Source organism: Mustela nivalis (genome assembly GCF_964662115.1).
Source record: "Mustela nivalis genome assembly, chromosome: 5".
NCBI lineage: Eukaryota > Metazoa > Chordata > Mammalia > Carnivora > Mustelidae > Mustela > Mustela nivalis.
The window spans coordinates 92,291,474-92,315,571 of NC_139024.1; the positions used below are offsets into that span (position 1 = coordinate 92,291,474).

Here is a 24,098-nt window from a genome sequence, read left to right on the forward strand (position 1 = left end):
TTGTCTCTACTGGGTCCTGCTTTTCTGAACATTGGGGTTCTTTTGATCTGCAGTGTTCATTTTGGAAATTTAACGTTATATGGATCGTCCTTTAGGACAAGAACCCTTCCAGCTAGTTAGTAACACATGTGCCCCAACTCTCATGTCCCCTTTTCATTGCTTCCTATGGTGTTTTGCATTGAGCATGTCACCACGAATAGTTGTTCAAAGAATGAATGAGCTTGCAAATCCTTCATGAACGTGTCTCTGTTGTGAGATTTGGGGTTGCGAGCTCAAACTAGGTTCACCCTAATCTGTAGGAACCCTGATGTCTCTGGGTTGAGGGTACCTTCTACCTTAGAGGATTTGATTTGTGTGTGTGTGTTTGTGTGTGTGCACACGGGCCAGGTACCATTGGGTGCTACCCATGGACCACTTTACATTAATTACTCTGCAGCTTGAGAGCAGGATGGTTGTAATTCTCAGGGGAAACTGGTGCCCACCTGGAAAGGAGGCCAACCTCTGAACTCTGGTGGACAAATTTTGTTTTTTTGCTTATCCTCTTCTGAGTGAACATGTCACCCTTTGAGAGTCTTGACATTGTGCTTGTGACACAGGCCCCCTTAATCATTGCATAGAGAGCAAAGCCTTTCTTCCATGCCCTTCAGAGCCTTCAAACCCAAGGTTCTGGGGCACCTGAGTGGCTCAGTCGGTTAAACATCTGACTTTTGCTCAGGTCATGATCTCAGGGTCCTGGGATTGAGCCCCATGTCACACTCCCTGCTCAACTGGGAGTCTGCTTCTCCCTCTCCCTCTGACACACCCCTGCTTGTGTGCTCTCTCTCTCTTTCAAATAAATAAATAAAATCTTTAGGACACACAACCCCAGGTTTCTGGGTTTCTCATACTGACTGATAGTCTCAGAGAAGCCCCACCAGAAGCTAAAGCATTTCTATTTTTCTTTTTCTCTATGTTTTTGGCCCTTGGTTATTTCACTTTCTTGGATCCTCAGCTGTGCATCTGAAAGGATTTCTGTGGTGCTTTTATAACACGCTGATGCATAGCATGGAGAGAGGGACCACCAGAGTACCGGATATACTCCTGCCAAAAACCAACAAGCCATGGGCCACACAGCACAACAGAAGGTAATAAAGCTCATGAGGTACCCTCTGTTACATTCTGTCTCTGAGGCAATCCTTATGTCTCTTTACCTCTATTTTCAGAGGAAATTTCGAGATCCCACAATGCAGCAATGCGTGTCCTTACCTGCAAGAAAGAATAAGGAGTCCACTTGGAAAGTTACTTTGTAGTCTTCGTCCTCCTCAATGCAGCACCTGAAGTGACGGGAACCTTTGCATGGAACCGTAGCCTCCAGAGGGTCCACCATGATGTCCGGCTCTAGAGGCAGTGGGTGAACCATCACATCTTTCGTCGCGACACTGTACGATTTCTTGTATCTAAATATGCAGTGATAGGTTCCTGTGTGGAAGGAAGCAAAAATGAGATGGAATGTGATCACTGCTCCAAAAATGCATTGGCTGGGAAGGTTAAGATATAGTTTTTCCTGTCAAGCATGGGCAAGAGCACGTCACACCTTCCTAAAACACTGGATGAGAAAATGTTTGATCAACTCTCCTCCTGGATTCTCGATGTATTTGAAGGACTAACCCATTGCTTAAATAGTCATTTCCTTTTAAATAAAATTAAGTGGCTTATCTAAAGTTATACAGCCTATTAGGTGTGGAATTGCATTTCTTTTTCTTTTTCTTTTTTAAAAGGATTTATTTATTCAAGTAATCTCTACATCCTATGTGGAGCTCGAACTTGGGACTCCGAGATCAATTGTTGCATGCTCTACCAACTGAGCGAGCCAGATGCCCTTGGAATTTAAACCAAGCTCCCATTACTTACTCCAAGTCTCTTTCCTTAACTCAGGGAGAAACATGGGAATTTGGGTGTGTGCAGGGCTGAGGAGTTCTTCAAAGACAGTTGTCAGCGAGCTAGAGCTCCGTGGTGGCATGGTGTCCCTTGCCCCCTCTGTGAGTGAGTAGGCATGCCAGCACCACGATACCATCAAAGTGTGTGGAAGGGGTTAGGCTGAAATTCTTGAGGGAGCTTCCCCTGTGGACCCTAGAGTTAGATGTCTGACTCCCATCTAGGAAAGTCTAAGGATGAGAGGTCTTTCTGGAGGACTGAGGGAAGGCTACAGCAAAAGTAGGCTGTGCAGCCTGTGCTTGGTGAGGTAGACGGGGCTGAGCATGGTCCTGGGGTTGAGCTTCTAGAGAGGACCCTATCCCAATGGTCTTTATACCAGGGTCCGTCGCAAGATGAGACATGACCTGAACAGCCATCATGGGGACAGGGCAGGAAGATGGTAACAAGCACCTACAGTTGAGTAAGACCCTTTTACTTTCTTAGCATTCCTTCTCCTTGCCCCAACTCTGGAGGAACTAGAGCCATGACATAGCCAGAAGGAAAACAGGGAGAACAAGGACAGAGAACAAACCCCCTTCTGTTTCTGCTGGGAGGGGGGGAATATAAATCCGATATGAAATGAAGGTATAGTTAATTTAGATGAGAACGGGATTTTGACTACCCAAGTATGGGACAGTCAAATAGTTTACGTTCCTGGAAAAGCCATGTCTCCTCCTCAGTTATGACTCCTCAGGGGGAAGAGCAACTGGACAGTTTAGGTTAAGCTCAGCACAGGGGAACACTACTCTGCCTCCTGACTATATTCTACTAAGGCCGGCCACAGTGACCAGTTATTTCTACAATGATACCTAGGCCTTACACAAGCAAATAAAGACCTGGGATTTGTAGGACCTGGACTGATTAAACTTATAACTAATGAAAGCATTCAGAGGGAAGTGGTCCAGGGTTGGCCAGACAATCTCCATTTCACCCTGGTTCTGCCATTTTCCAGATGTATAACCTCAGATATTTTACTTAGCCTCACTGGGCCTCAGTTTCTTCATCTGTAAAATGAGGATACTAATAACACTGTCCTCTAGATTTACTGGGTTTTTAAAAATTTATTTTTATTTATTTATTTTCAGAGAGGGAGAGAGAGCAGAAGTGGGGGGGCGGTGGCAGACAGAGGGAGAAGCAGGGTTCTCCACTAAGCAAGGACCGCCAATGTGGGACTAGATCCCAGGATCCTGGGAGAATGACCTGAGCCTGAGCCAAAGGCAGATGCTTAATCAAGAGCCACACAGGCATCCTCTAAGTTTATGTTGTAAATGAAATAATCCACTCAAACACTTAGCACGGTGCCTATCACATAACGAAGGGTTCAATACATGTCAACTTTTATTGCAGCAATTATAGCAAATCATTTTCCACCCTCCAAGTCTCTGCATTTCTTTCCAACATGAGTAACATGTAGGGATAAATACAAAATGCAAATATTCCTTTCTTTGGAACCAGGCATATAAATCCTTGACCTAGATTTTTTTTTTTTTTTTTAATCACGATTGGGTGAAAAACTCCTAAAATTCTGGTTAAAACCACTGTTAAAAACAATCCTCTTGGGGCACCAGGGCGCCTCAGTCAGTTAAGCATCTGACTCTGTTTCGGCTCAGGTCGTGACATTGAACCTGGCATGGGGCTCTGCACTCAGCAGGGAATCTTCTTGGGATTCTCTCTTCCTTTCCCTGCCCCTCCCGCCTGTACTCCCTTTCTCCCTAAAATAAACAAATACATCTTTAAACATAAGCAGCAAAACAATCCTCTTAATTTCATGGCAGCAGTGCAGGCTTCTGAATTGGAGATCCCAGTTCCAGTCCTGACTCTGCACCGTGAGAAGGAGGAGCCCAGGTGCGTGTGTTATTCTCTCTGAGCCTCTGTTTCCACATCTATACAATGGAGATTTGGGACATCTTCCCCTGCAGAGCTCTTGCATGGAGTGCAGGGGTGCAGGCACATCTCAGGACAGCCCCTCCAGGTCTGGTCCCACTTTCAGGGTGTTCCCAGGGGCCCCGGGCAGCATGGCAACAGAAAGGGTCTGGGGTCTCGCACCCACCGTTCCACTCCCGGGTCGCCGTCTCCACGGTCAGCACCGACTCTGCTCCAGCAGCAGACCTCCTGGCGGTATAAAACTTTTGGTATATTTTAATCCCAGCAGAAGTGTTCCAGTATACCTCATCATAGTTACTCACATCGCTGATGCACTTTATGGAAAAGTTTTGTCCCTCAGAAACAGAAATTGGGTCCGGGGTTATTGTTAGGTTGGCTGAAAGAACGCACACAGAACGGACAAAAGAAAAACCAACAACAAGCACAAGATTTAGTCTTTCTGGTGACATCGACACACGAGTGAAATTTAAGACAGAGGCAGAGAGCATGGGCCGTCCTGACTCCACTGGTGTCATTGCGGGATGGGTACCTTGCGGCTCCTGGGCTTTCTTTGTTTCTAGGCTGTTCCCGGTGGTGCTCTCAACTGTACTCATTTCCATCTCCTGCCTTGGGAGCTGGTGCACTTCCCTGTTGTGGCTGGAATTATCTCCTGATGATCGGCAGGGCAAAAGGTTGCAAACTTAGGGCTGTTGACATAATCCAAGCTCCCCTCAACCTTTTCCATGCCCAATGGCTCTGTTCTTGTAACAACGCCATTCTCTACCCTTTTAAAACATGTTTTAAATAACACTGTGTTGTATTTTAATTTCTCTTTCTGTATCTCTTCTTCATAAAAGTGTGAACCCCTTAAGAGCAGGGCTCTCTTTTCTATGTCTTTGCATCCCCCAGGGCTTACCACTGGCTATAGTACACATCCAACACTTACTAAGCCAAAGAGTGATTTCTGGAACAACATTTGAGGTACAGGCATCCTAGAATATACTGCCCTAATAATTAAACCAGGACCATCTCAGGCAAACTGGGAGGGAGAGACACCTTAACTCTAAGTCTCTCTACATTTACTCCTCCTTATGAGAATGTCCTCATAAATTCATGAGGAATTATTCCTCAAAAATGTTAACAAGACCCTTACAAAGATAAAGGCTTATATGGACAGTCTACTTTTGGGGGCCTCTGCTTCTATCTTTCCACCCCTCTTTGAGCATGTCACTGACATTTCAAAATGCCATTCACTTTTATCTCCTAGAGGTGAATGGTTTCACACCTGGAACCCACTGATGCCGGCCAGCTTTCCCCACCAGTGTAAAATCTTGCCCTTCATCACAATAAAAAGAAATCAGGCCTGCCCACAGTGCCCTTTAGAAGTGGGGATCCCAACGTGCAGATAGAGTCCCCAATCACACAAGCATGGATTGCTGTGTCCCTCCCATGGGCCTCACTGGCTGTTGGGATCTGGTGTGGAGCTGCCTTTTGACGGCTCGGCAGCTTCTGAGAGTGAAAAGGGAGAGGCTCATGGAACCATGAATCTGGTTCTCTTGATTCTCAGAAAACGTCCAAACCACCAGACCAGTGGTTTTCAGTGAAATCTCAGTAGGTTTCTGTGACAACCCAAATCCCACCTAATCAATACAACTCTGAGTTGAAACTTGAAGCGTCCACCCGCTCTCACTACAGAAAACTGAAATGAAATTGCTTAGAAGACCCACGAGCTCTTCTATGGCCATCGTGTTTTCAGATAAGCGCCATCTTGATCTTTGTAAAAAACCCCAAGTCACGAGGGTAGCAAGGGGGAACGAGGACCATCAGTCGTGTTGGTGTTAGTCCTTCCTCCAAATCGTTCAGAGTGGTCTGGTGATTGATCGAAGTGGTTCAGTTTTTGCAAAACGGGGAGAAAAACAAGTGTGACTGCCCCATTTTTGCAAACAGGGGTGAAGTTAGGATGTTTTATTACATGAGGAGAAGAAATGATACTTTTTTTAAAAAAAGGACCAACTCAGTTGAAAGCCTTTAGTCAAAGACTAACACACTCTCAGGATAACTGTAAAATGATCATAAAGTCTCAAATTATTAAAGCTTCCGGCAAGGTTCTGGCTGGAATAGGTAGAGTGGGAGGGGAGAGAGGACAGAGCGTGTCTTCGCCTGCTGGCGGTGGGCCCTGAGCCTGGCTACTACTACTGGCCTCCAAGGGAAGGAGAATGGGCTCACGGAAGGCAAAGGGAAAATCTGGGGCACCACCTTCGTCATGAACTCAATGACTTAAACAGAACTAACTCGAGTGTGAAACTGTCCTTTCCGGTCCCTGCCTGCCTTCTCAGTGCCGGGCAGACCTTTCCTCCCCGGCAGCCCTGGGCTCCCCTCATCTGTCTGTCTTCTAAAGACCTTATCTAAATTCAGATGGGAGAGAGGGACACCCCCCTCTGTCTCCTGCTTGTGATTTACCCCAACCACACTCCAGCTAGCTCAGAGATATTCCCAGGGGGTTGACAGCCCTTGGCTGGAGGCAAAGAGTCCTTACCCACGGAGGTGAATGTCACTTCTATGTTCTTACTGCCTTTGGCTCCATGGATGCTGACGAACTCGCACTCATAGATGACTGTCGTTCCAGCGGACCCGCTGGGACACTGAGTCCCATCTGCCCTGAAGGTGTATCTGCTGCAGCCGGACTCTAGGTCAGTTTCTGGGTTGCCTGCAGAGACAGAAGCAGTTCCTTCACTGTCACACAGTTGGCTGACTCTTCCATGTAGGAGCAAAGAAGCCCAATCTGGGAAAAGGAATTATTATTTAAATCCAATTTCTTCTCCTTAGAGAGGGAGGACTGTGCGGTGGTTAGGTCTGCAGACTTGGGACTGGGCAGTCTGGCTGCAGATCCCAAATTCCCACTTACTAGCAGGCTATGGTTGAAAAAGTCACCCAACTGCTCTGTGCTTCAGTTTCTCCAGGTGGAAAATGGGGACTAAAAATCATAGCTACCGCCTTGGATTGCGTAGTCAGGTCAAATGAGTTAAGATACAGAGACACTTAGAACAGCACCCAGTCGGGGCCTGCCCCTCACACAGACCATTAGTGATGGTCGCTGGGGTAGGAAAAATTAAAAATTAAGAGAGAGAGTCTTTTTCAACATATGAAAATCCAATTTGGAAACTTCCTTGGGCTTTATTTCCCCTAACTCCAAAAATATACTTAAGTCCTCCTCATAACTCCAGTGTGGTGATTCCTGCCCAGGAGTCCTGTCCCCACTTTAGTAAAACCACCTCGGAGCACCAAAAATGACTCAATTATTCTTTCATGGTGGTTGGCTCATGGATGCCACTACAAACCACATCACCTGGAACCCAAACCCAGAGATCCTGATGTTGGCTGCTCTGGGGTAGAGCCTTGACAGCTGGTCTGTCTAATAACCTCCTGGAGAGACCCTCACATGCAGCCAGGAAGGGGAACACCGCCTCCCAGGGTGCTAGGGACCACTTCCTGCCGTTTCTCTACTTGGGCTCACCTCAGACCCTGAAGCCAGCCTGCCTCTAGGGCCACTTCATCAAGGGACTCCAAAGCCACAGACTGATTTCTACTCAGGAAAGAAAAACAGCCAGTCTCCCTTCTTTATAACTGACTGATGTCTTGTCTGGCTGCAAAAAAGCCCCAAACCAAACCAAACCAGATTCATCTGAGATGGACTGCAGGCACACATGGTAACATGGGCTTAAATATTTCAGTGGGGCAATCCAGAAGAAAAGATGCAAGTAAGGGGACAGTGGAGTTCTAAGCTCTTCCCTCTCAAGTCCCCCAAGGCCAGAGTCAAGGTCACACCCTCCTGTAAATATTCAGTTGTTTTATGAATACTCTGCTGATCAACAGCCACTGGAGTATGGTAGGCAGGGCCACGAAAAGTTAATGAACTCTTTTGGAACTGCTCTAACTTGTGTGCAAGGAGAGAGTTAAGGCTCCGTTAGTTTTTATCATCATACCACATCACAGCTGCAGCGAGACTACAAACTCTGCTGCTGTTAATTTCCCCCAGTTTGTCCATCCATTTCTGTGCAGGTGAAGCTAGCTAGTACTACACTAGACAGGCGAGATGCTGCGCCAATAACAGTAACTATTACCACGTCCACTATTACTACTACTGATACTATTACTATTTATATTATTAGTTGCTGCCCGATGAGTTGAAAAACTCCAGGAAGCACCCCCTCTTTCAAAAAAGACCACCCTTTGGGCGCCTGGGTGGCTCAGTGGGTTAAGCCGCTGCCTTCGGCTCAGGTCATGATCTCAGGGTCCTGGGATCGAGTCCCGCATGGGGCTCTCTGCTCAGCAGGGATCCTGCTTCCCTCTCTCTCTCTGCCTGCCTCTCTCTCTACTTGTGATCTCTCTCTGTCAAATAAATAAATAAAAAATCTTAAAAATAAAAAAAAAATTAAAAAAAAAAGACCACCCTTTTCATGTTAGAAATTCTGCCACTGCTGATTACCTTCCTTCTGTCTTATCCCTTGTATTTTGAAAATGAAATGCACCTGTTTTTGAAATGAGGTAGGTCATTCAGTTCCTCGTGCTTTGGAGTGAGTTATTCTGCTAGATTGTCTCCCATTGACCTGGAAGAATGGGTGCTAAAGAGCTCGTGGAATTTGGAGACACACACAGAGAGAGAGAGAGAGAGAGAGAGCATGCACTTCAGAGTGGAGGCTACGAGGGGAGGAAGAAGGCCAGGTGCCGAGGGCAAAGGTTAAGTTCATCAGAGAATGGACAGTGCGAGTCCCCAGGTGGCCAGCCCCATGGCAGGAAATCCATTGTTCTGTCTCCCACACTGGGCATTAGGAATGTCTGAAACAGTGGTGACCACGGAGAGGTCCCTGACCGTTTGTACTGGAGACTTCCTGGTTCCTCTGCCAGAGGGCGAGGCTTTCACCTCTCGGGGCTGTAAGTGTATGAAGTTAGTACCGAGGGAACTTTGCAAGATTTTTCTCCCATCTGGCCGCTCCTCCAGGGTGCCTACAACCTCCTCTTCCTGAAAAATCAAGGAAGCAACTAAACATCTCCTGTGTCAACATTTTCAACAGTAACCAGATGCTTTTCCCCTTCATGGGGGATTTAAAGTAAAATACAGAAGCAGCAGGTGAAATGTGCTTTGTAAATAGATGGGCTCAGGATGACTTGCATGTAAATTAATCATTATTTTATTTTTTTATAACTTAATATAGTCTGCTGGCAAAGAGTCTGTACTGTTAAACTTTATAGCACTGATGAATTTCACCAGTAAAGCCACGTTTTACTTAAATGATTTTTTGTGTAAAGATGAACACATAAAGCTGTCATTTCTTAAGGGAAGGATTGGGTCTTGTTATGTGAAGTCTCCAGACAAAAAAGTCTCCTGCTCCAGAGCAAACTCTTCCAGATCAGCCTGCCCCAGCCCTGGCTCTTCAGGCATGGCTAACATACTTTTGCCAAGGCAAACACTGGTCTTGGGAAATCAGACCTGAGGTGAGTCTTTCTTTTCCTTTCTGACAACCTTGGATAAGTCTGTGTCACCCTCAATTTCCTTATCTGCAAATTGGAGGCAAAAAAATACCAGCTTCAAACTTGCGATCAGGGTTGAATATGATCAAAAGTGATAACATATTTTTAAAACATTGATTAATCATAAGCTGTTACACAAAACAGGGTCAGAGGTGCTCTTTTAATATATTATTATTATCATTCATGAGTATAAACGGGAGGGTGGAGAACTTCCGGTAATATCTCAGAACTGAAAGGAGCCACGTAAGATCAGAAATTGACATGGAACAATTGAGAGACAAATGGGTCTATACAGAAAAATGGGAAAAAAAAAAAAAAACCAAAACACAAAGACACAGAGTTAGGTAATACAGAAAGATGTGGGACAGAGGCAGAGACGTGAGAAGGACAGAGACCAGGAGAAGACACACAGAAAAGAGAAGTTCAGAACCAGACTCCAAAGCAAAGTCAATGACCTCATCCTTAGCTCTTTGCTGAAGATGAAGAGGGAGGGAAGATGGGGGGCCAGCTCTTCTACAGGCGGGAGTTACTGTGGACGCAAGTCATCAGGTCTTCTCAGCCAAGATCTTGTCCACAACCCAAGCATGACCTCTGTATGCATATATTTTTGGAATGTTGTTCTAGAATGGCTAAGCTGGAGCTGGCATCAAGCCTAGTTCCATTTTAATAGTCTGAAGTTTCGGAAAAAACCATCACCTAACATTTCCTCTCCCACCCAGTCCATCTCCCACTTTTACTTGGCCAAGAGGCAAAAACGTATATGTGAAAGGGCATCTAACATTCTCACCTGGAATGTTTATTTTCCCCTCCTGTTTCCATTCTATCGCGCTCCAATTTACATTAATCTCACTGCAGCAGTTCAAGGATACAGGATTGTTGTCGCATGTCACCTTCATTTCTTCAGTTGCCACAATTCGGATGGGCGTGACATCTATTTTTTTTCTGGACTCATATTCAAAGATATCCAATGTCAGCTTGCAAATATATTCACCTGCACAGAATACACACATGTATTTTTTTAAGATTTGTTTTTTTATTTGAGAGAGAGAGTGTGCAAGCGAGCGGGGTGAGGGGGCAGAGGGAGAGGGAAACAGAATTCCCAACAGACTCCTCACTGAGGGCAGAGTCTGACACAGAGCTCCATCCCAAGACCCTGAGATCACGACCGGAGCCATAAATGAGAGTCAACCAGCTCAAACGACTGTGCCGCCCAGCTCCCCTTACAATCGTGTTTTTTTATTATTACATATGTGGAATTCCTTAGAAGAACAATAGTCTCATCTCATGTGTGGTGACAGTACTTCCTGAAGCATCGTTTTCAAAATCATCCAAGCTCTAGACAACTCTAAAGAAACATTCAGGAAGTGTCGAAGTTCAATGCAGATCATTTCTGATGCTACGGGTTAATGAGTAGAGAGATGTTCTAAGGAAGGAGCAGAAATCTCAGTCTTTGTTGATGAGATAAAAGCTGTGAGGATGGAAGCGGTAGAAAGGAAAAATTGGAAAACCTCAGAGAATTAGAAGGTTGTGGATGATTTTGGTGTTCTATTTCACTCTGTGGCAAAATCAGAATCCACAAAGATGTAATAGGGCCCGTGGTTTGCAACCCAACTTCTCTGCCAGGGAAAAGGAGATTCCCCTGCTGGTATCTGGGTTACAATGGGGTTATTAAATTCTGGAGTGTCAGGTTTAAAACTTCTGTTTCTGGGTGTGTTGGGGAAGGAGAGTGGGAGATGGGAGAGATTTCAACGGGCAGAGGGTAACGGTTACGTTCACTCTCCTGAGGCGGGGCATAGTTTTACAGGTGTACACATATGTCAAAACATATTAAACTGTACCCTTTAAATATGTACAGCTCATTATATGTTGATTATATCCCAACAAACCTGTTGAAAATTTTTTGAAGATTAAAAACAAAAGTCTTATTTTTGTCTCTGTTTCCAACTCATAAGCCTTGGTAAATGTAGAAATCTGGTTTTGTCTCCAAGGATGTAGTTCTTACTTATATACCATGGGATTCATTTTTAACTTTGAAAAATTGAGACTGGTGACTTCTTTTCAAAAAGAGGAAAACACTGTGTGTGTATCTATATACACACACATATACACACATGTATAATATTTATTTTTATTTATTTATTTATATTTTATTTATTTTATATATATTTCATTTATTTTCTTTTACTTATATATTTAAATAATTTTTATAAATCTTATAAATTTTAATAAAAAATTTTATAAATTTTATTTATATATTATTTATTTATTTATATTTTTATTTTTTTTATATATATATATAATAAAATTATGTACACACACATTCACATATATTCCATGGCTTGCTTCTTTACAAGCCCTTTACTCCTTTCTCTGCACCAGTTCTTAGACAGAAACCCACCTGCATCGCCCTGAGTGATGTTGTAAATCGTGAGGCGAGATATGGAGGTCATGTTGTTGAGCACGGTGGTGTAAACCAAGAATCTGCTGCTGTTCTGGATGTCAAAGCGCCTTTCAACATGGTGCCAGGACACGTTAGAGGACAAAACTTCGTTTTCACACACCAAATTTACTGTGTCTCCTTCAAAAATGATTTCTGGTATGACGGTGAACTTCGTTTCATCTGGGAACCCAAAGAAAAGGTGTTAAGACCCCAAAGCAAATGAATGGAATTGAGACTGCCCACCGGACACCACCACTACATGGGGTTATGGTGCTTCTAGAAGGAAGCAACATGTCTTCCTCATTCCATCCCCTAACAGCTGGTCTTTGAAGCCCAAAGAGTTGCCACCTGCCAGATACTGGGAACAGGGTTTCAAGTTTGGAGTCTGTGCATACTTAATTGGCCCCATCAGTGGTGATGGGGATTCCAAAGCTATTCTTAATATTTTGCATAGTCTGGTAGAAAATGCTCAGTTGCTTATAAAAAAGCCACACCAGCTCATTTAAACCTCAAGTTTCTTTGCTACTGACTCAATATTATCAACTGCCTCTTGCTAATAACCGGTATCTTATACTTCTGAAAGCTCTGTTGTATGGCTTTGATGAAGTATAAATGGGGAAAAATAATTTCTTGTAATAAAGTCTCTTGAGAATTTAGAATTTTTAAAGAGATTTCATACCCATGGTCCCTTAAGAAGGAGAACTTTATAGACACACAGGTCCAGATTTGAATCCTGGTTCTGTGCCACATCTAGCTGTGTGGCCCTAGGCAATTTACTCAGCCTCTCTGAGCCTCAGCTCAATTGTCTGGAAAACAGGAGCTGTAAGAGCTATGGTGGAGGTGATTTGGGGCAATGGCAGCGATTATTGTTTTCATAATACAAATCTGGAGAACCATAGCATCAAGTCATTTCACAGACATTTGCTATTTCTGTGGGTGTGGGTGTGTGTTTATTGTTGTCCTTTGTTTACACAACATGTGCTTTTTCCACCTTTAAACTGTGTTTCTCATTCTACAACTTGCAGGAATTCCATGTGTTGAAAAGATCAGAGGTGCTGGATAAGGAAGCTCTAAGAGGGCTTTATACTCTGCCCAGTCCCTCTCCATACTGTGATCACGGGAGCACAATACCATAAAATTAATTTTGGGAGCTAGGATGTTCTAGTCAAAGTATCAAGGGATCTAAATATTTATCACATTTTTAAGACTCCTGAATAGAAGATTTTAAAATATCACACCCAACAGTTAAGAAACAAGGCCTCCTGGGAGTAGTTAATGTAGCCACCAGACTCAGAAGTCATACAGACTTATGTTACTTCCTCTGTGTTCTTGGGCACATTATTCACCCTCCCTCTGCTTCTAGTTCCTCCCCTGTAAAGTGGAGAAAACAGTACCCATCTCAAGGGATATACAAGTACACAATTTGTGTAACACGCCAGGCGAAACAGAGAAAAGATACAGTAACAATGTGTCTCTTTTCAACATCACTGTGGCTAACAATAAGGCTTAGTAAGACCACTGGTATTAAAGGTTATATGGAATTGACCATGAATTTGTGGGCAGTGATTAAAGAAAGGGCGTTCTGGTTAAGAGCCCCTGCTAATTAATCCAACATTAATTATTCTGAGGATAAATATACGACCAAATAAATGGAGATATTCTGAACATTCTGTGCCCTTGGTATTTCATAAAGATTTGAAATAACTTTCTGATACCAAATCATGCATGCAGCTTTTTTTCTTTCTTATTCTCTTCCTCTCCTCTGCCCCCCCCCCCAATATAATTATAATTAAAACAAAACAAAATCCGGTCTCTTGACCTTTTGGATATGTATACTCTAGGTAAATAGCACCGACGCTATAGAGAGCAGGTCGATGGGGGAGCTTTCCTGTGGAAATGCACGTGACCTACGTTCCTGTTTATCGTTCAGAAACTGTGCATATCACAGAGTTATTTCTGCTCTCCCAAAGAGGGCAGAGATGGTTGCAGACGCTCTCCAGAAGTGGTGCTGAGTGCCATTCACAATGACTTTATGGCTCTTTGGAAGAATAAGCCACAATCTCCAAAGCGCTTTGGGGAACCATACTATCAGCACTATGTTTCTGACCAACAGTCAGCCACTGATCGGTAACACTGCTGGTTACCAACTCCTTTAAATGGTTGATTATCCTCAACACAAAGGAAATTTGGGGGGAGTAATCATAACCGAGGATTACCTAGGCCAGAGCCTGATGTTCACCTATGCCCTCAGAACCACAAACTTAAGGAATTTGGGGAGGTAAAACATGGGTTTGTTGGGGGTGGTGTTAGGGGTCACAAGGGGGTGGCCTTGCTGGATGCCTTCCATGGGAGCCCATACTTAGGCCACTTCCTTTAATTTTCCAGTTTCCACCTGTGTTGTTGCTGTCTTATGTATTCTGAACTTTTATTTTGCTTTTTTTCTTGTTTACATTGTAACACCTTCTTACCATTATATATGTGTCGTTATCATTTGGTATTTTGTTTTTAAAAATGATCTGGCATTCAACAATATCAGAAAATGTAAAGACAAAACTTATAAACCTATTGTGAGGATATCTTAACCCCTGAGAAGGGGTGCCTTTCTCCCAGGTGTGCCTGCAACAGTCCTTTCAGAGCACTCCCCACTGGGAGACAGTGTCCCTCCAAAAAGGGAATCACCTTGAGCCCGGAACCAGGGACCAGAGTTAGTTAGGACTTTCGCCAGCAAATTCTTACCCTCCCATTCTCTGCCCAGCTGGCTCTCCTCTCTATTTCCCAAGGCATAATAGGTCCACCCACCTAATCACACAACAGAACACAGCTCTGTACCCATTTGTAAACGGGGAAGAGCATCTAACACTCCAGGATTTTATCCCTGCTCTACATGATCCCGAGCCAGGGTTCTCAAACTTCCCTATGCATCAGAATCACCTGAAGGGCTTGTTGAAATGCCGATCACCCTGGTTAGTCTGGGGTGCCCTGTATTTCTAACAAGTTCCCAGGCAGTGCTGATGTGGTTGGGTCTGGGGGCCCAGCTTCAAGAACTCCTGCTCCAAAATAACAGTATCAATTGTTCAATATCAATGCATTTCATGAATATCCCAACCCCCAAAGTAATGTCAGTTTTGGGATGTTTGGGGTCTTCTAATTTTTTATTAAAAAATCCATAAACCCAGATGGCTCTGTGACTCTTTGGTCAAATCTCTCTCCCCTACAATCCCCCCTTCCAACTGCAGTGACATTGGCCTGGTTGGGAGGCTCTGCACCGGCACCTAGTTTTAAGCATACTATAAACACCCTTACTATATCTAAATAAAATCCATGTATAGGAAAATGTGGAGATGTCCTACTTACTGCTAGTAACTGCTTGAAAGGAGCCATAGTCCATTTTGTAGGTCTGATTAAGGTTCTGCATTACTTGCTCATTTGCTTTACGCATTAAGTCGGGGGATGGTGTCGTCGTCTGGACCTCATATGTCACAACCACACTTCCGGGCCTGGATGGAGACCACTCGGTTCAGTAAGGCGGTAACTGACCTGGAAGAGTCTAGATGCTTATGGTTGATTTGCATTGCGTGGGAGAAACAAAATGGCAGGAACAGCCTGGGTACTTCAGTCTTCAAAGGTTCACTCAAATCAGCCTGTCATTAAACTTTAGTCGGAAGCCTGAGTCACACACTCTGGCTTCTCATATGTCTGCAGACAGGTGACATGACTGAATGAAACAGCCAGATAGGAACAAGCGGAGTGAATCACAGGAGCTGGTCATGGCAGGGGGCAGGTACAACTCAGAGACCCGTCACACGGCCATGCTGCTCCCAGGGGTAGCATTATTGACCCTCCCTCCGCTGAATGTCAGATACCAGATATGCTAAATGTCAAGTGAAGCCAAATTCCTGAATGCTTTTGTGAGCATTCTTTCTTTTTAAAATTGGCAACGAACTCTCTGAAACCCCCTGCTAACCCGCTCAGGGCTGCCATGGTGCCCAACTCCAGGAGGAAAGATTCACACAGCTGTGTGCAACTGTGTGCTTGATGGCTTTTCTTGAATAAAGGCATCATGGGTGACATTATTTCATTGTTGTATCTTGGAACTTGCCAGACAGCAAACTTATCCTGTATCTGTTTGCAAAACTCTTGCATGTACAGAATAAACACAAGGTTTTGCTCCCTTTCCATCTAAGTAGGTACATCTCTAGGGAGCAAGTTTTTGTTCTCAGCATTGCCTCCCTCTTTAAGCCACAGCCACTCGACACTGTATTCCTCTCTACCAAAGTACTCTTGCTGTGTGCCCACATGACGGCCCCCCAATGGGCTTTTTCTCCTTTGCTAATGTGTTGGTCTCTGCCACTAGAAATGACCTGATTATAGCTTCTTACCTGAATCCTGTCACAGTCACCAATTTGAAGCCTGGTAAAATGCTGTAACCTTTCCAAAACTGGAAAACAAAGTGAGACAAGTGTCATCATATCAAGGTCCAGCAAGAGATAAGCCAAAGGATTTAAAGCCAAGTAAAAAGCACATATTCTTTATCACCCCAGGTAAACCTTTCTCCCGTCTATTTTAATAGTGCTGGGACAGGCAGATCTTTGAAGAAGTAATTCCTATCTGCCTTTGTCAGGCTGGGTTCTCCAAGAACCAAGCACCAGTTACATGGGCAAAATTTTTACTCCGGGAAATGCCTAGCAAAGAAAATGGGGAGGTTTCTCTGAATGCCAACCCATAGGAGATTCATCTCCATTCAAGTCTCCTCTGCAGGTAGATGTTACACACAAAGCATGGTGAGTGCCAAGCACTGTGCCAGGTACATGGGTTGGTAGGATCAAAGATGAATATGCCACTCTCTCTTCCCTCCAATGCATGTAATTGAGTGTGCAGTGTGTGTGTGTGTGTGTGTGTGTGTGGAAGCTTTTCATGCTGTGCAGAAATATTACATGCCAGATATGCAAATCAGACATCCAGGAGTTCTCCAGCACTTCAGCATGGCGCCCATGGAAAATGAAAATAATTTCTGTGATATAGAAGGGTAAGTGGAGGCGCTCCTGGCCTGACGCAGGGGCTTGGCTGCCCAGAGGACTAAGGGAAGTCATTATCTCACCCCACCTATAATAATTTGTAGCACTCCAACTGGGAAGCTCTACTCCAAATGAGTTAATTCAAGCAAAGCATTTAGGTTCAGATGAATTAATCCAATGTAAAGGATTTAGAATAGTGTTTGGCACACAGTTAGCACTCAGGGAATACTCGTTATTTTTATATGAATAAATTTAAATCTGTCATAAGGGCCAATGCCTTGGTACCTCTAAAATAGAATGTTTTGAAACCCCCGGTACCAGCCTTAGGTTGATCTGCCCGAAAGATGCTAGGGGCTTCATTTAGGCGGTGTGTGAAGACAAGCAGAAACGCACCATCAGGCACTTCTAGACCAGGTTCTAGGACTTCTGCTTAGGATCTGGTGAGCTGATACCACCAGATCACCTCTGAATCAATCCTACCCTGGGAAAAATTCCACCTAGGTCAAGATGATATCAAAGCATCATGAACATTATTTGACTTGAGCACTTCTTAATTCATCATCCCACACTTGGAGGAATAATTCTGATCCCCACATCCATAAATTCTGACAGCTCTAAGCAAATTATCACTGTAAATGCAACAGATTCAGTTCAGCCTGAAGAACTTATTGCTTAAGAGGTTCCCAGGGCCAAAACCTACCGCTGTTTCCAAGTCAGTCTTGTAGGACCTATAGAGAGCAGAGGAAGTATTCTTGAGGTCTTCTTGAAAGCCCACATTGAGTCTGACCGACATTCTCAGGGTAACATCTGCTGAAAAAAAAAAAAAAAACCCAGGACAATATTTTAAAATATCATGTTAACAAATGAATACACACAGGACAGAGAAACATTTGCTTGAATTTCTATCAAATAGCCACTCAACAAAGAAACATTTAATGAACAGTTACTTACCTCCCTGGAGCTGGCAAAAAGGTCCCTTGGGAGGTAGTCCTTTAAGGCAACTGCACTGATGCCCTGCAGGGACGCTGTCACGCTCTTGACAAGTGAGGTTCTGGAGACAGTGTTCCCGGGGCCACCTGTAGCCTGTCTCACAGGAGCACCAGATTTCATTTCCAGTAGGTCTGCAGACTAGCATTATGTAGAACAGTGAGGAGAGAGAAGGTGGTCACCACCTTTACATTTATAGACTGTAAGTATTTATACTTGTAGAAAACCCTAACTTGACTGCATATGGCTCTCTGGGAAGTTCAATAGTATTACATGAGATTCACATGATTCCCATTATGCATCACCATGCCGTCAGGCATGGCCACCTCAAGGGTGACGGCTTTGACTATCTCAGGGGATGCCTACAATGACACCATGATGAACAGATTCTTGGACATGAAGCGTATGGGAGCCAGTTTCCAGCATTGTTCCTTTCCACCCCTGTTTCTGAGTACTGACACCCTCTTGTGACTCCCTTTCATAGTGTACTAGGCTTGGTCTGTGTGAGTAATGATATATCGTCTCTGAGATTAGGATATAAAAGGTACTGTGACTTTCCTCTGTGATCTCTCTCTCTCCCTCTCTCCTCTTTCTTTCATTGTTTGCTATGGGGGTAGTCAGCTGCCACTGCTTGAGGACATGTCATGGAGAGGCTGACATGGTGAGGAACAAAAGCCTCCAGCCAACAGCTAGAGAGGAGCTGGGTCCTGCCAACAACCACAGGAGTGGGCTTCAAAGTGGATTTTCCAGCCCTGGTCGAGCCTTCAGAGGACTACCCTTCTGGCTGACAGCTTGACTGCAACCTCATAAGACCTGAGCCAGAGCCATCCAGGCAAGCTCCTCCCAAATCTGGCTCTTGGAAACTATGGGATACAATACATGTTTGTTGCTTTAAGATGCTAAGTTTTGAGCTAATGTGTTAAGTGGCAACAGATAACGAATACCAAGTACAAATGCAATTGTGCCTTTTATGTTTCTAATCCAATGTGAACAACCAAAACGGTTTCTTTTTATCTTTTTCTTTTTTTTAATTTTATTTTATTTAATTTTTTTCAGTGTTCCAAAATTCATTGTTTATGCACCACACCCTGTGCTCCATGCACTATGGTTTCTAACCCAAGTGGGGACATTGGCAAATGCTCTGAAAACAGAGTACTTTGAATTTATTTCTAAAATTCAATCAAAGCCGTATCACTGGGAATTGTCTATTCTAAGAATCAGCTCCTAGAAAAAGGCACAGAGTGACTACCCAAAGGAGAGCCATCAGATCATTGTTCCTGAAATAGGAGGGACACCCAAACTCCAAGGAATCTGTGAACACTGGTACAGTTCTGTGCTTCAACACTGGTGGGAAGGGGCACCCAAAGGGAGCTATGAAGCAATCCCTAAGGTTCCGCTAGCATATATTAAGAATAAAAAATTGGAATGCATAGACGATATTGATGGACAATTTGAAATATAAGAATTCCAAAAGAAAATTGAAAAATAAGAATTTTATGCTTGCCTCCATTTAAGAATCATAAAATCCAACATCTGTTAGTGCTTACAAGACAGTAACTTTGTTTAGGACAAAGGGGAGTCCCCTATCATAGCTTCCCAGGTGATGGTGCCTGAGAGGTAGGACACCCAGCATCACTTCAAAAGGGAGGCAGTGATCAGAATGTCCAATCCCATAGCCTGGGGGTTTCTGTGTTATGTCTTGCTTCCAACCCAGGAGTGTGCCTGGTTCCTATTTCCTGACCTATGATGCCAGAATGAAAGGAACTTGCCACTTACTAATACATGAACCGGTCCTTGCTATACCCATTGATTACCCAGAGGAATGGGGACCAGCAGTTTGTCATGAAGGACCTGGCAGTATCTTGGGACATATTTTGTGACAAGTGATACACAAACCACCAAGCAAACATTTGGCCACCATTTGAAATAAGGAAACTGGCTGCAGGGTTTGCCAGTAGGGGCTTCATTCTGGAAGTCTGTGGAGTCATAAATCATATCTCAGGCCTTTTTGGGTCATCTCACTTGCCTACAAAGTACAATCTGCTCTAATAGTAAGGAGTGCAGACAGCCTTCCTCCTGGTATGTCCGACCCTCTGTTCTGAAGCAACAGGTCTTTGACTCACCTGTTGTCACCTCAATGCTTAAAATGGTGGTGGCTTGGTCAGTGCTGTTCCCTTGAATTGGGAAACTGAGGCTGTACAAGGAAGCTTTGATTGACTCCAGGAAGGAGGCATTTTCAAAACTGATCTCCACATCAACGGTGTACTCTTCAGCTGTTGGGCTGCTTGAGGCGACTGAAAGGAAAGCAGAGGAAGCTGTGAGAACTCAACATGGGTGGCCAAGAGGGAGCATGGTGGACAGGTCAACATTTAAAGGCAGTAATGGGACTATGTGGATGCTGGACATGTCAGCCTTGAGAGATTTCTAATGAACCTTCCTAGAGGAAAAGAAGTTTGTCAATTTACACCATCAAATATCCCCTTCGTGGTGTTTCCTCTCTATGATTTTATATTTATGTACTTTTTTATTTATTAAGATTTATTTATTTGAGAGAGAGAGAAAGTGGAGGTGGGGGAAGGTGGCAAAGAGAAAGGGAGAGAGAGAGAGTCTTAAGCAGACTCTGAGCTGAGTGCAGAGCTGATTCAGGGCTCAATCTCACCACCCTGATCTCAGGAGCTGAGCTGAGACCAAGAGTCAGATGCTTATCCCACTGCGCCACTCAGGTGCCCCATGATTTTACTATTTACAACTGATTTGTCTGGTCTCAGTGTAGTGGTCTGAGCTGAGACCAAGAGTCAGATGCTTATCCCACTGCGCCACTCAGGTGCCCCATGATTTTACGATTTACAACTGATTTGTCTGGTCTCAGTGTAGTGGTCTGAGCTGAGACCAAGAGTCAGATGCTTATCCCACTGCGCCACTCAGGTGCCCCATGATTTTATGATTTACAACTGATTTGTCTGGTCTCAGTGTAGTGGTCTGAGCTGAGACCAAGAGTCAGATGCTTATCCCACTGCGCCACTCAGGTGCCCCATGATTTTACTATTTACAACTGATTTGTCTGGTCTCAGTGTAGTGGTCTCTGGCCATTTGAGAGATTTACAGGCTAAGTTCAGAACTTGTCCTTCCTCTCCAATCTCTCACCCTCCTTGGTGTCCAAGGTCAAGGATTGCTGTGTTGAAACTTGACCGGAAATGGCCAGAATAGAAGGAGGGAGATCTAGCAGGGGAACCTAGGCAACAGTTTAGACAATAAAGCCATGATCCTGACTCAGAAGAATGAGTCAGCATGTTTTCTACACCATTCATTTGACATGTATGCATTTTGAGATCTGGACTATGCATGGCTTGAAGACCTCTGGGAAAAGTCATCCAGTTAATTCCCTTTGCTCTTTGCCTATGCACACAGCCTGAGCTCTTACTTCTTACTGTGTATCTCTGTGGTGTCCAGAACAGGATAGGCACTCAATGAAAGCAAAATTCACAAGTCAGAATGTAAAATAAAAGATATCTCCTGCTCTTCATTGCCTTTCCAAATTGTCTCCAGGTTGATTGACTGGTGTCCTAGACACATTTGATGTCCAACACATACCCACCCCAGGCAAGCCAGACAATATACATACAAGAATGTTCTTTCATAGTTTCCTGTATTACATCATGTCTGATTCACTAATGGTAAGCTTCGCAAGGGCAGGAACTATTTCTCTCAGTTCTCCTGGCTTTACTCCATCTGGCATGGAGCTCACCACGTAATAAATGTGTGCCCAACCAGTTCTTGTTAAAATTATGACCCTCTTGAGAGAGCCACACACTCACCTCTCTGTCCCTGCCAGAATCTTTGGCTCATTCTTGGCTGAAATACATAACAGGAGCAGAAGCCAAGGGCTAGTTTCATAGTTCATGATGAACCTTCAAAGTTTAGGAGAATTTTTTTACACAGATGAATTAAGAAGAAAAGTTGCGGCTTATTCTCTCTTGTCAGCCAAAATAAGGAAATGTTTAGTGAATACTTGCAAAACTATTACTTTAAAATTTAAGTCAAATCTGGAAGTGTGATGTATATTTTGCCATAAATTAAAATTCTAGGTCTGTTTTCTAAAAGGGCAAAGAATTTTCCCACAATATTGCCAGATTTATTTAAAATTTCCCTAGAAATATTGATGAGAAGCACTAAAATAGAGTAAGTTTGTGATGGGAAATGCCAATGAATACATTTTTGTTGTGGAAAGCTCTTATATCTGTTTACTTATAGGGATAAACTATGTCTTAGAGGTTGGTTTTATTCATCAATCTTTCTGAGAATTATTTCATTTTGACATGCATCATTCAACTTGCTGTAATTAATTCAAACTGTGAAAAAGCACGAGAGACTGTGGACTCTGAGAAACAAACTGAGGGTTTTGGAGGGGAGGGGGATGAGAGGGATGGGTGAGCCTAGTAGTGGGTATTATGGAGGGCACATATTGCATGGAGCACTGGATATGGTGCATAAACAATGAATTCTGGAACACTGAAAAAATAAAATTAAATTTAAAAAAATACAAAAATATACAAAAAATAAAAAAGTCTTTGCTAACTTTTTCAGAATAAAGAATATATCTTAAGGTATATTTCCTGCTCACAAAAAGGTAATTACAAGTAGAACAAAGTGACTTTTAAAACCCAGTGCAGAAGCACAGTCTGTCATGATACCATGGCCATGTCTCAAATTTCCTGTTTTCTTTCTGATTCAATGGTTCTGTGATGAAAACAAGCTTATGGAAGAACCGTTAATCTTAATTCATGCGATCTTAACTCTAGACAGGGTATGTTGCCTGCTGGGAATACTGTGAGGAGGGGTGGTGGCATATTTACAAGGTCTGCCTTGGAGCACATTCTTTTTCCTGAAAAGTAAGGCAGTAATGTTTACACCCTGCAGCAGATTCGGCTCCAAGAGTCTCTTTGCCCTAGGCAGTCCCCAGAATGTAAACAGGATATCCTAGACGGTAGGGCTTTCTGGAAGAGTGAAGTCAATAACAATCCCACATCCCCCACTTCACCACCTGTGTGGTAGCGTCCCAGGGTCTGACCCCAGCATGGCGTCAGCCCCGGCCGGAGCGCCATTCCTATGCTCATCCACGAGCCCACCTCTTGGCATTCTTTTCAGACGTAATCGCAGAACAAACCTGTGCCTGGAAAACCCATGGTGATTCACCCATATCCTCACTCCCCACGGAAACCAAGGCAGTCCTTCCGGTGAGACCTTACAAGGAGCTTAGCCAAAAGCTTAACATACTAAGAGGACAGTTCCTGTGACTTGAGCAAATTCTCTTCTAGGGGATTTGTGCAATTCTAATGAAAGAAGTAGCCTCCAAGAACCTCTTCCTCTTGGCTACCTTTTATGTTCTTCAACTTCTGTAGGAGTTTCAGAGGAACCTTCCACCTAAGCGACACTGCCCCCTAGAGACAGGCAAGGATGGGGATCTCCACTAGAGAAGGAACAGTCTTCAGCATGAAATAGTCAGTTCTTCAAAACAGACTCTATGCCACCATAGTAACTCAGAAGACTACAAGCTTGCTCTTGGAAGTCATCTATTTCAGTCATCAGCACACTTGACTGACGATTATGCACACCTAGGGAGTGCAACACACATGCATACTTTGGAACCTCAAGCCAGGTGAGCCAAAGTAAAATCTTTTTTTTTTTTTTTTTAAGATTTTATTTATTTTTGACTGACAGAGATCACAAGTAGGCAGAGAGGCAGGCAGAGAGAGAGAGGGGAGGGGTAAGAAGGCTCCCTGCTGAGCAGAGAGCCCGATGTGGGGCTCGATCCCAGGACCTTGGGATCATGACCCGAGCTGAAGGCAGAGGCTTTAACCCACTGAGCCACCCAGGCACCCCAAGCCAAAGTAAATATCTTAATGGATGAGGCCCAGAAATCTGTAATTTTTCCCCCCAATTCCCACTGGTGATTCTGGTGATCAGACAAGGTTGGGATTTAATATTTTAATCCAAATGAGGAAACCAAGAAGGTAAGGTAGTCCTGGAGAGTCAATATTAGCACCTAAACTTGTTTCTGTTGTGTGTGTGTGTGTGTGTTTTATTGTCTGTTCGGTTTGTTTTTACTTTTGCTTTGCCTTTTTTTTCCCCCTAGATGCCTCCTGCTGCTGCTTCTATGGGGATAAACAACATGGTCTCCAAGCATATGTGTTCACCTCTTTCTTCCGTCATACCAGATGGATCAAAAGTACTCATAATAAAAGTAATAATCATAACAGCAGTTGCCATGTATTCACTGCCCAGTAGGTTCTGGGGTCATGAGGAGAGTGCAT

The 24,098-nt window shown here is 43.9% G+C and overlaps 1 protein-coding gene across 11 annotated transcripts in view; it reads right to left on the reverse strand.

Moving 5' to 3' along the window:
- Positions 1–24,098, reverse strand: part of ADGRF5 (adhesion G protein-coupled receptor F5) — a 98,689-nt gene that overhangs the window by 16,758 nt on the left and 57,833 nt on the right. For 4 of the 11 annotated variants that reach the window (XM_082731147.1, XM_082731146.1, XM_082731138.1 and 1 more), the window contains 10 exons: positions 19,911–20,081; positions 17,752–17,928; positions 17,501–17,607; positions 16,165–16,223; positions 15,140–15,282; positions 11,744–11,965; positions 10,133–10,336; positions 6,353–6,523; positions 4,004–4,213; positions 1,246–1,458 (listed from right to left, as the gene is read on the reverse strand). In XM_082731147.1, coding sequence (XP_082587273.1) covers positions 1,246–1,458; positions 4,004–4,213; positions 6,353–6,523; positions 10,133–10,336; positions 11,744–11,965; positions 15,140–15,282; positions 16,165–16,223; positions 17,501–17,607; positions 17,752–17,928; positions 19,911–20,081 — 1,677 coding nt within the window. Of the gene's footprint in view, positions 1–1,245; positions 1,459–4,003; positions 4,214–4,366; positions 4,487–6,352; positions 6,524–10,132; positions 10,337–11,743; positions 11,966–15,139; positions 15,283–16,164; positions 16,224–17,500; positions 17,611–17,751; positions 17,929–19,910; positions 20,082–24,098 lie in introns of all 11 variants that reach the window. The other 7 variants (XM_082731137.1, XM_082731142.1, XM_082731141.1 and 4 more) reach the window with 3 other exon arrangements.